Source organism: Larus michahellis, chromosome 8, assembly GCF_964199755.1.
Source record: "Larus michahellis chromosome 8, bLarMic1.1, whole genome shotgun sequence".
NCBI lineage: Eukaryota > Metazoa > Chordata > Aves > Charadriiformes > Laridae > Larus > Larus michahellis.
This window is the reverse complement of record NC_133903.1, coordinates 36876602-36893455: the sequence shown is the minus strand read 5'-3', so window position 1 is coordinate 36893455 and position 16854 is coordinate 36876602. Positions and strand designations below refer to the sequence as shown.

Genomic DNA, 16854 nt, shown 5'->3' with positions numbered 1-16854 from the left:
TATAAACAATACACTACATCAAAAGCTATTATGGCTAAGATGGCACATTCAGAGAAGGCATAGCTGAGTGCAGCTCTCATGGATTTATTCAAAGCCAAATTCATTATTACAAAAACATTTCATTGACTAAAATACTATTAAATTTACAGCCTTTAAAAACAGAAGGGTTTAAAATTTGGTGCAGCTATCCTTCTACACCTATATTTAACATTTTAATACATTTTCTCTCTAACTGGACAGTCTTTAATCATCCAACCAATTGGCCAAGTGCAAAAAAGCAGAGCAATTCACGTCACAGCCTTGATTCTTAGCTTCATGACAGCTGTTACTTCAAAAGTACGCACATGCACCATCTCCACAGTCTGTGAAACCCACTACATTCAAAGTTACCTTTTTTTGTCTTCTTAATAAAAATATCTTCCCTCTTTACAAATCAAAACTTAAAGCTTCAGAAAATATTTAGGTTTGCATCACAGGTATAACAGAAGTTTTTTTGCTTCATCACTGTAATATTTATCTATGCCTGGATCACTTGCGCATCAAATTGCTCTGTTACATGAGGAATACTAAATAACATTTGTAACTGCTCACTCATAACAAGAGTCATTTAATGAATATCTCACAGAAAAAAAGGATCATTATCATACACACACACTTACTTCTCACTTCTATTTTCTGCAAGAAGACAAACAGATTGAAAGAGAAAGCAAGCTCAGTTGCCTTTGAAAATAAACTTCGTGTCAAAACCAAAAATAGGCCATTGTATCCCCATAATTGAACCTCTCAATTGAAGCCTCAGTTGCAGGTGTTTGCTTAACCAAAACCCAAACTTGCATTAGAGACATGTCAGTTAATGAAAAGTCAATGCTCTACTGACTTTTGATCATAGGAGAGAAATTAGCATTAAAAGTTATTACTGCTTTAAGTTTAATCATTGGCAAAATCAGCAGAACTAATTTTAGCTGAGCAAAGCAATGTTCTGAAAACTTTATTAAAGGTAATTTTCAAAGTCCAATAAATGAACCTGAAACGCAAGGAGAGTGACAATATACACCCAAAGATCTAGTACATTCAGTGCTTGAAACACATGAACAGTTGTATTTGTTCCAAGAACATGCCAACTATCTATCAGTACTGAGTTTCTAAATCTGTTGCAACATTAAGAAGCAACAAGTAAAATTACCTATGTGCAACTAATGTGCAAATGTCTACAAAAATTTCAGTAGTAACTGTTTAATACAATGGTAAAATACAAAACTGACAATGAAACTACTGATTTTCTGGTAACTTTATACATCAGAGCATCCTAATCAAAAAGGAAAAAAGAAACCAGCACATAGAAGGAAAATGGAAGTGTGAAGAATTTGTAATTATATACTACAAACAGTAAGGGTCTGATGTGTGAAGTTACATACTAAAATATTATCAAATGTCTGATAATTGAAAAAAAATAACAGCCAATTTTCAAGCAAATTTAACAGCTCATGCAAGTAAGGCAAAAGGAAACTCTTGCCAATTTTTCCTTTTCCCTTTAACATGTCATTGTCGTCTTTTGCAGAAGCTCACAGTGATCCTATGTTGACATCTTTAAGGAAAGAAATGTGACATTCCAGAAATACATAGGGCATCATACGCATTACCGGCAACAATGCAACATGTATTGATAATGAGGAATACAAAGCAATTCCTTGGAGTTCTTCACTCTAATTCAACAATTTTGATTTTAAAATCTTATTGACATTAAATGCTGCTGAATGTGTGGGCTGGAGGCAGAGGTGATACTCTTAAAAAAAACAGGATAATCACATTAGGCTGCCCAATCTAAAAACATGCCAGCAAACATTTGGATTCTGATCTATCATACTTTGTCACATGCTTATACAGAAAATTTATTTTAAAAATACTTTATAAAGGGTGTTGTATGTAGTAGTATTATTTTCCAACTCTTGTACTAATTAAGACAAATTGCATTTCTTCTGTGAGACCTCTGAACAGGGAAGAGTTATTATTTTTATCATTTGTAAGGGTTTCTAAAAACATAGTTAAGTAGTTCTCCTATAAACATAGTGTAATGATTCTAAAGCCTCGGATTTCAGCTGCAGAAAGATTTAAGTATTGGACTTTTGCAAAAATAAAATTCCTGTCTTGCTGACAAGCTCTCTTTCCTACACTAGAGGATACAAGACCACAAAGCTATCATCCAATTAGGATGGAAATATTAACAAACATTTGTCTCAGATCAGCATCCCTTTGTTTGTGGTTTGGTATGAGCAGGAGCAAATACTGCAGAGCAGCAGGACCAGCTGTAACAGAAGTAACATTTAGTACACTAGAAATGATGCAAAGGAGAAGTGCCCAGGTAACTGTTCTTTAAGTGCTTTAGCTATCTTCCTGCTCTTCTCCACCTGAGAGCTTCAGAAATATGCCAGAAGAATCAACAGTTCAATGTGGATTTGGTCTTTACCTCCTTCAGCTTGACTTTAGGTTAGCTCTTCTTCTAGCTACTGTTTGCTCACTTTTCCTGAGAAAAGGCCTGCATTCACAGACAGGTAAGTTTTGTAAGTAAGGCAGGTGACTAACTCCAGAAGCGGACGTTGCATGCCCAAGTCAGCTTCCCCTTACAGTGACTGGGGGAGGGATTCACAGCTGTCAGCATGCCAAGCAGGACACCCCAGTCAGGTGTGACAAAACACCGAACAGACAAGAGGTACGCAACCACACAACCACAACGGTTGTTCTCTCTCACCCTCCTGGACTTACAGACCAATCAGCAGCCTTTGCACAGGCATTCCTCTAGGATGACGGTTCTCAGCCTGAAACTCTACCCGAGTTTAAATGCTTACCTCTAACTCAAATGCATGAGTTTCCTAGCTTCCATTTGAAACAGAGGGGAAAAGGGGGAAGAGTCACAGAAAATTACAAGAGCAGCCACTTTTGCATTATAGTCTAATGGTTACTGGAGTCACCCTGGAAAGAGAAGACTCCCATCTCCACGTTCCTGCTTTCCACTGACCAGAATAGTAGGCAAACCTGGATGAAGTAGAGCTGATTAGGTGTTCAGCTAAGATGACAAGAGCAAATCAGTGAGCAAACAGGACAAGAACACTGCTCCAGCACTAAAAAAGTTTTGACCCAACTCTAAAGACAGCTTATATATTTTTCATTAAGGGCTCATTGATTAGGTGCATAGAGAACACTACAGTGGGAGTTAAAAATGAGCTACCTTTGTTTTTGTGATAAATACTTCTTGGGATTCCTAAATCAATGCATCTTAACTCCTTACCTGGTGCCAAGCTTTGGCAGCGTGCAAGCTTTACTTAAGAACAAATATTCTACAGTCTTCTGAAAACTATTTCTTATCATACGCTAACAAAGAGAAATTGGCCCTTCAGCAGTCAGTAGTATTGGTTACCGCTGACATTTTACTCAGATTGTAGGTTTTTTGAGAAGAGATAATATTTTCTTTTTTTCTGTTCTGTGTTCATTTCATTTTTACATTTTATCACCAGCATTCTAGAACAGCTTCTGTTGTGGTTGTTTGATTTTTTTTTTTCTTCCCAACTCTTTTGTCACTCTCTCACTTCCATCTGTTTTGAAGAGCTATGTATGAGCTTACTAAAATCTTTAAAATTTTGTGTTTTCAATTGGAACTGAAAAAAGGGCAATATCAAACACAGCTTTAAAATGGAAACGGAATAAGTCTGGGAACCACCTCTAATCTCCCGTCTCATGTTCCTGTCATTAGCACGCACACACACAAGCGTATGAGTGAATTTGCACAAGCTAACTTTGTCCCTCAGATTCTGAAGACTGCCGAGATTAACAGAGAGGGAGGTATACCTCTAACACTGATAAACAAATTTGTGAAGGTTGAAATCAGGTCTTGTACTCACCTGTAGCTATATTCCAAAATATTACACTACACATGATACTTTGCACACAGATCCTCAAACCAATTACTGGTAACATTCCTTGAGAGCTAGTACATAGACCTAAAATGACACACCAAGAAAGACAGTGGGCTTTAATTTCATCAGTACTAAATCAAAATCATATCTGGTACTGCTCAGGGTAAAAATGGCAATGAGTAAGTGATGGAATACTTCTTCAATACTGATTTAATTTACAATTAGAGTTTTTCTAAATGTGATAGCTACACCCTATCTCACATTTTAACCTTAACATGTGACATAATATGAAAACTGCTGACACAAATAATTGACTGGTTTATTATAAATAAGAATACTTAAAATTCTTTTTAAAATGCCTCATAAATCCACATTATGTCTACTTTATTGATTTCAGAAAAGTTTGTGTTATTTCCATAGCACTATTTCATGATCTGAGCACTTAAAAAAAATTACTTTTCTCAGTTTTAACTGTCACTGAAATATCCTTCATTTCAAAGATATCAAGAAATTATCACTATTCATTTTCAATACAAAGCCTCTTACATTTCAGCTGTCATTTTCAAAAAATCATACTGAAAATAGTGTTTCTAAGCAGAGTTCAGTTGCAGTGTAATAAGTAATAATTTCATCAATTAGCAGTATTCAGCATCCACTGAGAGTTCTCTCACTATTATTTTATTCATAGAGTCCTTTGTGGAAGTCGCATACTAAAAAGATCCATTTATCCTTCAAGGTTTTTCATAAATGTGTCATACATCTTAGAAAACAATTGGTTATTATTCTCGCTCAATCTAAATAACTATAATAACTTCCAGGTGTAAAACCTCTTTTTATACTTCCAATCTTCTTTACTCACATTATGGGTCTACATTTTTAATAACCTATTCTAACACTTCTACCTACTTTCACACATGCATTCTTGAGTTTTGCACGGATGCTAGACATGCCTGGATGGGAGGGTAGTCAGCTTATTGTTAAGAGCAGAATAGAACTGGGTTTCATATAATGCCCTTCACAATCAAGGCAAAAACAAGCCTTTTATAATGAGCTAGATGCTAGTATAGATGCTAACAGTGTAACGCCTGTTAAGAAAAATGCTGTGATTGTTAAATTCAGCAATAGCTTGCTCGCAGCGTGTATTTTATTTTTCTTTCCCTCTAGATCCCTCCACTATTTATCAGCCAAATTCTTCTCACCCAGAAGGACACATCCTACCTTCTGTCCTTTCATCTCAAGATTGCAAAGGGCTCCCTTTGGAGCACAATATTACCATTCCTTAATCAACTAACAGAGATGTGACTGGGCAGTATTAGGACCTCTCTCAAAGCTGGTTAGAGAGCCCTGTGCAATGCATACGGCACAACCAAACTTCCCTGTCTTAGGAAACAGGAGGAAAAAGCCCCAATTTTAGTGATGCATCTCCTACACAGCAGCCTGCTTCCTTCTCTCCAAGCTGGTCAAACGTTTTGTTGACTGAGAAAACCCTGGCCAGGACAGTTCATTCCAACAGAAGTTTCAATTTAAATAAGGCCTCGCAGAACACAGCTAACAAAATCACAACAAAGAACCAAGGAAAGTGTGCAGTAATATATTAATAAATAAACTAGGTACCACAACAACCTATCTGAAAATGGCAGAGAGTTCACTCTCTGCAATAAATATAAACCTAATGACATTGCTCATATAACTTAAAAGAAGTGCATCATTAGGAAGATGAGATTAACTAACATCAAACTTTCAAAGCAGCTTTCCACTTTTCCACCTCATTTCTACATTCTCAAAGTGGTGTGCACAGGTATATCTATTTTAAAAACTGCATACACTGGCAAGACATGTAAATTAGACAGTGTGGCTGCCTGGACACTTCTCTCTTTAATTACATATATAATTGTTCTTGAACCAGAAATTAAAATGTCGGAATGCACCATGATTGCCTTTAACTGATGACTACCATCCCACCTAAATGGAAATATTTAGATTCAACACCCAGATATTTTTTTTAATTAGCTTTCAAATGAAGTCACAGGCAAGCATGTCTGCCTTCTCCCATTTGCACTGCTGGTGTCAAGTTGAACGGGAAAGGCCAACCATTTCAATGAACTAAAACAAACGTAATTTTAAGGTCAAGTCACTTGTAACACTTCAGGCAGCAAATGTCATATTGAAAATAAAATTGAACCTTGGCTTGAGCAGAGATGAAAGGTTTGGCATTTCAAGGACTTTATTGTGTTTATCACTTTAAATTTACAAATAAAACACCAGCATCACATGTATTAATATTTATCATACTGATAAAGCTTTCTGAAATTATATGGTTAAATGGAAGCATTTTTAAAAAACAAAATACTTTTATAGGTGGGCTTATCCTAACTTTAAATGGTGAAGTCTCTGCAAGACCTAAAAACACTCAAAATTCCACATTTGCTTAGTGAAGCATCTCTGATCATGGTAAGAGACCTGATGTTTCATAAGAAGGTCTAAGTATTTTGACAGAGGGCAAAAGTGAAATTGCCCAACTCAGTCCACAGCATAAGAAAACAAGGATGTTGAAAAAGCAGGTTATTTCATTTGTTCTGAGACTACACATCAAAGGTATGGACATATTTCTCCTCATCCTCAGCCTGAGCAACATGACTAAGGTTGACATCCTATGGCTATTGGATGGAGTAAATCACCTCCCACCACTCACAATGTGTGCTAATACACTGACATCTGAGGAATTAAAACATCTCATGGCTTTGACTATGGTCTACCACTGTTTAATGTGGAACTCCATTTGCCCTAAGCTCTTCACAAATACACTTAGGGGTTTGACATAGACATGCTAGTTGTCCAGATAATGTATTTCCAAGGGGAATAAACCCCTCTTCTGTTGCAAGCCAGTTAGGGAAGGTTATGCTGTGATTTCTGAGCTGTCTCAGGGACAAAGCACAGATTAGAATTGCTTCATGATGAGATTCTTGCGTTATTCCTGCTTGCAAGGAAAACTGGATCCCTTTGGTGTAAATCTGGGCTGAGAACAGTAACTCTGCTACAACTTAACTGGGTAATAGCTTATGAATTGGATAATGTTAAGAAAAACTCCTATACATATCTTGATCTAAACAGTCCTCAAATGTACTTGCTTTGGCATTTCATCCTGACTGTGTCTTCTAACTTTTGTTGCTGCTGTTGGTTTTTTTTCTAATGGTATTTAAAGAAGCTTGCCCACTTGAATCCTACGTTCTTTGCCATCTGCAACAACAAAAAAAGATTTGTGTATTCCTTATAGTTGTAAGAGGCTATAAGCAGAAAAAAAGGAATTTAAAGTTAAACTTAAGACTCAGTATGAATCACCTGTTATTTCATAAAAGAACACTCCTGGCTAATTTCAAGGCAAAATGTTCTTCTTATTTCTAATAAGCATTATTATAAGAAGAAAACCAGGGAATTTAGTTAATTTCCTCCACTTACTTCTTTACCTGCTTTCTTCCCCAGTCCCAATTTGACCTGAATATATCTAATTTTTTATATATATACATTTTGAATTATGGCATTGCGTTTGAACTGCATAGAGACCAAGACAACAAAATGCCCACTAAGATCTGTGTAGCCGATCTCTGTTGGCACATTTCACAAACTGATGCTCCACACATGTAAAGATGCCAGAGATTTATGCTGTGCTGATCTGCAAGAAGAATTCTGCCCATGGTATACAAATGACAGCAAATGAAAATGAAAAGACTTCGAATAACATGCCCACACAAACACCACCCTCTGAGCTTCTGATAAGACATTTATGGCCAAAGGTTTCCTAATCCCAAATGTTTGATTTCTTTGCCAAATTACATACTTGCCGAAGTCTCATATAAAGGCACAAATCCTGCTCTTCTCAAAGGCAAAGGCACAGGGTAGGGAGCAGAGTGTGTAACACTGTACTGATGAAATAAAAAAAGGAATAGAAATCATATGCTAATAAGAGGAGGGAGGTTGCCAGGCAACCAGGGAGGGAGAGAAAGCTGGTTTTGATTTGAACTCTGTGCTGTCAAAGGGTTAGCGTAGCCAGAACAAACAGGACACATTCAATCCAGCTTGTCTGCAGCCACCAGGAATTTCAGCGTTTCTCAACATTTTAGGTAGAAGTGTGCTCCCAACTCAGTGCCAGCTATGTTTGTGTTCCCTGGGTCATTTTACTGCCGCTGGCAAAATGGCATAGGATAGGATGGACAGTAGATTTTTTAAAACGCATTCATATGAAAAGCAGCAGCATGTGCCTTTGGGTAGCACAAACTGCACCACATGTAGACTGGCTTGTAGGATGGAGACAGCCGTGCAACTTGGGTCCAAGCAAATCCCAGCCCATCAGATACAGCCACACCTCTCTCGGCCGCACTGAAAACTGCAAATTATGCCCTGCAGCTATAACCGCATCCCTTCAAATGCCTCTCAAAAGACTGTCCCGCACCACTGCATTCTTGCTGCATTAGATGGGCCAAATCCTGCCTTGTGGATCTCAGCTTCCTATATCAACATATAGGTTTATTTTCTTAAGGGGAGGTTTAGACTGGATATTAGGAAAAATTTTTACACTGAAAGGGTTATTAAGCATTGGAACAGGCTGCCCAAGGAAGCAGTTGAGGCATCATCCCTGAAGGTATTTAAAAGATGGGTAGACATAGCGCTTAGAGATATGGTTCAGTGATGGTTTTTGTCAGAGTTAGGTTGATGGTTGGACTAGATGACCTGAAAGGTCCCTTCCAACCTAGGCAATTCTATGATGATTAAAAGATGTAACACTAGTCAGAGGAAAGAAAAAATTTCAAGTCCAGTCTACAACATAATATCATCATGAAATCCATTTGCGTAACAAAAAGGAAAATGAATTCCAGTTCTTTCTTGTTTTCGGAGTTAACTGCAGTGACAACTGTTGTTAGGTCTCGTAACAGCCTGCGTTTTTCCTAAGTCCCAGCCATAAGAAAAGGCAGGAGAGCCAGTCTTATTTTGGAGACCTTCTTACAAAAAGAGTAAAATTTTTAAAATGTGGAAAAAATTGGAAGTTGAATTAATGAGTAACATTAAAATTCAAAGGTTGAAGAAATATTAAAAGCATAAGAGTGGGATGGAGGTTTTTTTCCAACACCGTTATTTTAGATGACCTGACTGAATTTCAGTGCTACAATTTAGCAGACTATCGGCAGTGGAGGCAAGACCGTACTTAACTTTTTGAGCATCAACAGGACTTGCATATACAACATGAAAAGACATAATGTTTCACACAGAAGACTTTCTTTCCTATTTGCCAGACCAGGTTTTAATCTGATGAGTAAATCATATTGTTCAATTCTCGGAGACAGACATGATAATTGTGGTCTATCATCTTCCACAAGGTCTTAGTAATCATGCTATAATTGCTGTTCCACTCAGCTAAGAGTTTACTACAATAAAACCACTAAAACAATGAAAGAGCTTGAAAAACTCATTAAACAAAAATAGCTAAACAGGAAGTTTTGTTTCCTCACTGATTGCTTGTCAAATGACCCTAGGAAGACACAGCCATCAACCCAGAACAGACATCTGATCATCACAGCAAGCTATAAAGCAATAACTTTAAAAAATTCTACATATTAAAGCTTTGTTAAGGAACTTCAAACAACTAGCAGTTATCTACAGCAGAGCGAGACACTGTAATAATTGGGGCTTTTTAAAATAAAAGTTTGGCCTAGATCAAAGAAAGCTAGCTTCAGCTATTTATTCACATAACCTTTGCCTGACAGTTCTGAGAGCCACACTGACTAGTTGGATTCCCTACTATCTTGATGGAGGTTTCCTGCGTTTTTACACTATTCTTTATTTTTCAATCCTTGCCCTGCTTCCCACTTTAGAGGACATCAAGCTTAGCTCTCAGATGTACCTTCATGGTACCGCCTTTGCTAACTGCAGTCTTTCACCATTCTAGTCCATTTGTATTGGGAGAAGAATAAACCTGACAAGCAAAATTTACCTTGCTCTCATAGTCCGTGCTTTGTAGCACCCACTAAGTATATATCCCAGGGAATGAAGAACCGTCACTGCTATCAAAGCTGCTACTTTAAGTGGTATGGAAACTGCAGGTTGTACAATAAAACTTCCTTAAGGCTTAGGGGCACTTCCCAGGTGACCCTTGCACACAGCAGGGAGCATGGCACAAGTCCTGTTCCCGCACCTCCCCGACCCTGGAACCAGCTGCAGCCCTTGAGGTTCAAGTGTGCTGACTGCATCCCTGGTAAGCTGCTCAAACAGGCTATAACCTCATTCCACCTTCATTAGCAGCCTTCAGAGAGCAGTGTATATCTTGCTGCTGAAGAAACTCAAAATGAACATGCACATGCCTGCTATGCACCGAGGAACTCCTGGAGCCTCCCGTGTCCTCACTAAGGTCAGCACCTTAGTGCAGTCTGGCCCTTAAGAAACACTCCTCTTCACCCTGAAGTTAATGTAGTTTCTAAAGCTTTTGTCCACAATAGGCGACTGCAACTTATTTATATCTATGAATTACACCACTACAGAAACAAGGGTACAGTGCATGAGAAGCACAGCAAATGTTAGCTTTCTAAAGTAACACCAAAATAACTTTATAACTTTTCAAACAAAATGATGAGATATGATTCTATGATTTCAGAGACATTTATACTTTCTAAAGCTAAACAAAGAGAAAGATTGACACAGTTACAGTGACGATGTTCATTATACTATATGTGAAAGTGACACAAATCTCAGACAACTCCCAGACTGCTATTTCAGAACACGGCTCTAGCCCTTCACACCTTTCCTTTTATTCTCACAAATCAGGCATCAGTGCTAACATCTGGAAACAGCTGTGACAGCATGATAGGTACCCAGCTGCTGGCCCAGCAAGGAATTACCCATTCATCAACAACCAACTCCCCTTTAAACATATGCAGTAGAGGACTCAGAAGGAAGGTTAGATCTGTGGAATGCCAACATACTCTCTACCTACTGTAAGAACGATAACACCGTTTCGTACTAAGGTATTGTTGGGGGGTGGGTGTTAATTTTTTGTCAGTGTTTTAGGTTTGTGACAACAGTGTGGCAAAGCATCTCTGCTCTGCGAAGAAGCCCTTACCAAGGATGGATGAGAGTCCTATTGTCACTAACTGTAGACTGGATGGCAAAGAGCTAGAAAGCATCCACCACCCAAACATCACTGAATGAGATGACTAGAGGAGCTGCAGAGAAAGACTAGAATGCAGTCAGGAAAACACAGCATGCAGAGAACAATATTAAGTAATGTCATTCGAGGTTGTGTCATCCTGCGTGAACTCAAGAAACAGAGTTAAGATCCTACTTAGCACTTCACAGTTTTGACATCCATTAATTTCTGAGTACTTGATCTGACAACTTTAATTCTTTAAAGAACCCTGAAGTTTCCATATGATTTACATGCAATGATAGGAATCAGCTAAAAAAAAAAAAGGCGGGGCGGGGGTGGAGGGGAAAGGAAGACTTTCTGTCCCAGAGCATAGTTGGGAAAGGAATGTATGAAGCCTGTAAATACTACCTGGAGTTTGAACATACATATAACATACAGTTTCACATATACAAGTTAGAAAGGGAATACTGTCCTCATACTGTAGATTTCAAAATTTCTTATAAAGATCTAGAGATGCAAAAAGCCAAGTCCTTGCACCATACATCCAAGGTAGATACTCTCACCCATCACTATTTTGGAATGGGCTTTCTTCCCTTTTGCTTAGAGTTTTCACACCCAAGGAATATTCTCAGCACATTCTGAGATTTGACCAGATTCCACCTCCCTTTCTCGAGAAAAAAAAAAAAAAAAAAAAAAAGGCAGCATTTGGGGTTTTGGGGGTTTGCAGTTGTTTCAGGTTTTATTTGGTTTGGGTTTGGGGTTGTTTGTTTGTTTCTTTTGGATTTTTTGTTGACGTTGTTTGTGGTTTTTTTAACACTAACATTTTTTGGAAAAGATCCTGTATTTTAATCACAGCACTTCTAATCTTCCACAATTTGGAAATTAGACTTTCAGAACAAGATTATCTATGTAATTTCTCTGTCTTCTTTAGTTAGGCCAAAAGATTTCAGGGACAGGATGCCCAGGAGCTGAAGGTGCTGGCTAAACCAACCAAGGGGGAAGAGATTCCTCAGGGACAGCTTGCTGGAATTTTTCTGTCATTAAATAACTTGGAGGACTGACTATGATTTTAGCTATTTCTAGCACAGATTTTTGGCTCCTCTTTAACCAGTGACATCAGTCTTTTTACCTGGCCTTAACTATTGATAAAGTAGTATCAAGACTCCAAAGGTCATATTTTATGTTTTAATTACACGAACTATGTTATGTGAGATGCCAACCATTGAGATAAGTTTAATGAAATAATTTTTTAGGTTTTTATACTGTAGCCAAGAAAGTGATCAAAACATTCAAATAATGCTGCCAGTGTTCACGTTGGTAGACTACTTTGCTCAAATATTCTCACAAATGTGGTTGTGATCTACAATGATATAGGCTTAGCTAACATGCACTTTCCTTACTTCAAAGAAAAAGATAAAATATGTTTTTATTGAAAATACACTACTTTTTCCAAAAAAAAAAAAAAAACAGTCCCATGGAGGGGAGGGAACAAACACAAAAAACCCCACAGAGTGCTGCAATTAGACTATCAGTAATTATTGATATATTCATCTGGGAGACAAATCATACAGTGACTAAATTTATTCAAACAGATGGGGAAAGGACAATACATATGGTTAGAAGTAGACTGCCTTAATTTCCTTGCTAATTTAAATGAGTGCTGAAAACAAAAACACAGGAAGATACTGACCAAAGTTTCTATTTTCAACCTGAGAGAAAAGCAAACACTAGTCTTTTTCAACATCCATCAGCTGGTCTTCTAAATGGTGTAGTGCTGTATACTATTGTCAACACACAATCCTACAATAATATATTGTTCTTTGAATCTGAATCATATGTATCTAGAAATGCAAAACAATGTAATCCCAGAAATATTTTGCATTAAAAATTTGAGGAAAGTACTAAAAAACCTGTACTGCTAAAATCAAACTTTTCTACAAGAAAAATTAACTTCAACACTTGAAGAAAAATCCCGGATTGGCTGCTCTGAAAACACTGAGCTGGTAAGAGACAGACAGTACTGATTTCATACCACAGTGTCTCCCTAACTGCCAAGAAGGCTTCTAAAATAGTTCGGTTTTCCTATCCATTCCATGTCTCAGTTTTATCAGAGTATCTGTAAGAGCATTTCTGGACATTAGTCATGGTTTGAGCAGCAGCTCAGTTAGGAAATGGACTGGACACAAAAACTCAGTATGAGAACTGATGATAAAATTCAGTCACAACTGGCCTAGAGGTGTATTGACGTCGCTGCAGTGCGCATTTATGTATTATGTATGGCTGGGCCCTCAATAAGCTGCAATAGCCCACCCCAAGCCTAATATTTTGACCTAATATTTTAAACTTCAAGGCATACCACAGCAAAAAGTTGTGTCAGGCTGGAACAAGACTCTCAAACTACAAGTTGGTTTATCATCACTTTTTTTTTACTAAAAGAGCTGAAGCTTACAGCCATGTGCAAGGTCCTCTGAAGGGTAGAAGAAAGCTACCTTGAGTCCCAACCATGCAAGTGACCACATGTGACACTGCACTAGCCTTGGTCCCACTCCACCTCACCTCCGTCTTGCACCAGGCCATATCCAAACCCTACTTCCAAGCTCCCAGTCCGACCTGCCTCAAGGAACGTCACGCAAAAACACTAAGTGCCACCGGCACTGGAAGACACTTGCAGCAAGGGTGCTACTCCTGCCATCCTGCTCAGCATTCCATGCAACTGTTTTACTCCCAGGAGACACGGTGTGGTACGTCAGCTCAGCTTGGCCCACAGAGGGACGAACTGAGGGCCTGCACACCTCCGGCGGCCCACAGGCAGCTGCGGGCCACTGAGGCCAAGGCCCTGGGGCGCCGTGACAGGGCCCGGCCTGGCAGCTTGAGGCCCATGACGCCGCCCAGGGCCACCTCAGCCCGCGACCCCGAGCAGTCCTGCCCCGCAGGAGCCCCGCCCGAGCCGGGCGGGAGACGGGGCTCGCCCAGACCCAGCCCTCAACTTCGCCAGCGGGGAACGAGAGGAGGCGGCAAGGAGAAGGGGAGGCGCCGGGCACCGCCCCCTCACACCCCCCCACACCCCTCGGCCGCCCCACTCACCGGGCCGAGGGAGGAGGACGCGGGGCGAGAGCCGAAGCGGTGCCTCGGGCCACTGCCCCGGGGGACACCCCAGACAAGGGCTGCGGCTGCCCGGGCGGCAGGCCAGCCCCCGGGGCCGGGGCTGCCCGCGGCCGGCCCCGCGGTGGGGCAGCACGGTACGGCGGAGCGAGGCCCCGCGCGCCGCCGGCGGGCGGCGGCAACGGCGGCGAGGCACTTCCTCAGGCAGCCAAACTTTGCTGGGCGCTCCCGGCCCGGGCGCCGCCGCCGGGCAGAGCCCCCTCCCCGCTAGCGACAGTCGCACGTCCCGGCAGGGCGAGTGGGTACCTCAATGTCCACCGGGTCCCGGCTCAGCACACGAGCCATGGTGTCCGCACCGCCACCGCCTTCCCCCGGCTCCCCGCAGTCCCAGAGTGGAGCGGAGCGGAGCGCGGGAGGAGGCGGAGCCGCCAGCCCGGACAGAAACGCCCAAGTGGGCGGGCGCCCCTCGCGCCGGGCCGGGGCCGGGGCCGCCCCGCCGGGCCGAGCCGCGCCGGGTCGGGGGCGGCCCGGCGGGGTGACGGGAGCGGTGTCGCTGTGGCACAGGGGCGGTCCCGGCCCGCCGCCGCCTCGGCGCGGTGAAGGCTCGCTCCGCTTTACCTCAGGCCCGCGGCGGCGACAGTGGCCACCGAGGGGAGAGGACGCGGCTCGGCAGAAACCCTCCACAGCGGCTTCGTGGCACCGCTCCCCGCGCTCGGAAACGGCACCGCCGCCGCCCAAAGGGCAGGTGCCCCGGGGCCAGCCTGGCCTCCCTCCGGTGCCGCGGCAGCCCTCGCCCCGTCTGGGTCCACACGCACACCACAGCCTCCTTCGCCATCCTCCTCCCCGTTCCCGGTTGGTGGAAGGGGAGGCAGGGACAGGGCCAAACCTCACTATGGTTGGTTTCCCACATCGTGAAAATCCCACAAGAGGAGCCCGCACGCCAGGGCCACAGCCAACAGCACCCTGCCCAGGGACACGGCCCCTCCCCTGCCCAGAGAGGGGTGACCCTTCCCGGGGTCACACACACACCTTCCCAGCATTACTGGCCTGGGGCACCCCTGAGCCTCCAGCCTTCCCTCCACCTGCATTCGCCTCAGGACAATCCCCCCAGCAGGAGCCATCCTGCTATGGAGTGACACAAGGGCAGGCAGGCCAGGTCAACACAGCCTCTGTGCTCTCTTACATTTGTTTCCTCACAAACATTGTGATTGTTTAATACCGCAAACACAATATTTATGGTACCACTGAAATAAACATTCCCACTGCAACATGCCTATGAAGGAGTTCTGCCTTCCCAACTACCTTAAAAACAGCAAGGATTCTCCATTTGGAAAAAAACCCAAACACCATAACATCAATTTCTAGGCAGCACTTTCAAGTAGCCACACTTATGATTTGCTAAAACATGACAGCTTTTCTCATCATTTCACAAGAATAGAGGAGACTTTCAGTTATGACCAGTCTGCTTTTCCTGTTTGCATGTCAGGCAACTTCTTGGGTTCTTTCTCCCCTTCTCAAAAGAGAATCCCAGATCTAGTCTTCAACATGCTCTTTACAGCACTCATTTTATCCAGTTAGCTTTCATTCTACTCTTCTTTATTATAGAATTAAAAGGATAAAAAAAAAAAAAAAAAAGAGCTTCCCACTCTTATTTGCTTTATAAAAAGCCTGAAAAAAGTATAAGTAGCTTCTGGACACTGGTGACCCTTCGGGTGCAGCAGAGAATAGATTTGCCTTTTCTCTTCCTTTCATGTCTCCGGAGAGAATGCCTCTCACGGAATAGCATGGAAATTTTTCTTTGCATTGTAATTATTTTATTTCTTTCCATCTCTGTAAATGAGCACTTTTGAGATGCCCAGTGGAGATTTTGTTTCCCTTGTAAGATGCAGAGAAATAAGGTTGTGGTCTTTTGTGTCTCAAGTGAGAGCTGTGTTTTCTCAAGTCTCTGCTTCGGCACTATCGCATAACAATTCTTGCTGATTACAATCACCCATGCAAAGCAGTTAAAGTGTTGGCAGGAAAATCAGAAGCAGGATCCCTTGCATTGATAGTACTTATCTCTAATGAATCCAAGAGTCTGGTTCATTTCATTAATATTGACATTGCTGATCAGGTCAGTGATCTCTGGTGCTAGCTGGGGAGTTTTCTAGTTGTGTTTGCTCCCGACCTACAGCACTACATTGACTATGCAAGTGCATTAGTTCCATAAGTCATTTTCACAAGGAATATTTCCATGTATGTGAAATAAACTGCTTTCTGTCCAACCACCTACAGTTTGCATCCATTTGTTCTAAAGGAGCAGTTACATTAGAAGAGATTAACGGCAGCTACTGAACTCTCCAGTTTTGTTCTGTCCTGCCAGGTTTTCAGCTGTTAAAGATAACACCTTTTGAGGAACATCCACTTCTTTTTGGAAAGTGTCATCACACACATTTTTTCTTTCACCCTGCAGGTTATAAATCCTTGGTTACCCCCGTGTTACCTACCAAGTCAAATGAACCTAACACCTCTAGGATTTTTGCCCCGTGAAACCATTAAATGGTAGCACCATCTAAATCTCATAGAAGTAGGGTTTTCCCCTCCAAATGAAGAGGGACTAATTCTGCCAATAAGCACAGGTCACAGAAAGGGATTCAGAGACCTAACCATACCCTGCCTTACCTCACTATTTGTATTTCTTCATAGAGGGGGCTCCTCTTATTTCCCCTCCAA

The 16854-nt window shown here is 41.5% G+C and overlaps 1 protein-coding gene across 3 annotated transcripts in view; it reads right to left on the bottom strand.

Moving 5' to 3' along the window:
- The window catches only part of DPYD (dihydropyrimidine dehydrogenase), a 365352-nt gene extending 350748 nt beyond the window's left edge, over positions 1–14604 (bottom strand). For 2 of the 3 annotated variants that reach the window (XR_012588641.1, XM_074597191.1), the window contains exon 1: positions 14449–14568. Coding sequence is in view for 2 of the 3 variants with exons in the window: in XM_074597191.1 (XP_074453292.1) it covers positions 14449–14487 (39 nt within the window). In the remaining variant the exon portion in view is untranslated. Of the gene's footprint in view, positions 1–14448 lie in introns of all 3 variants that reach the window. The other variant, XM_074597190.1, reaches the window with a different exon arrangement.
- Between the last annotated feature and the right edge of the window lie 2250 nt (positions 14605–16854).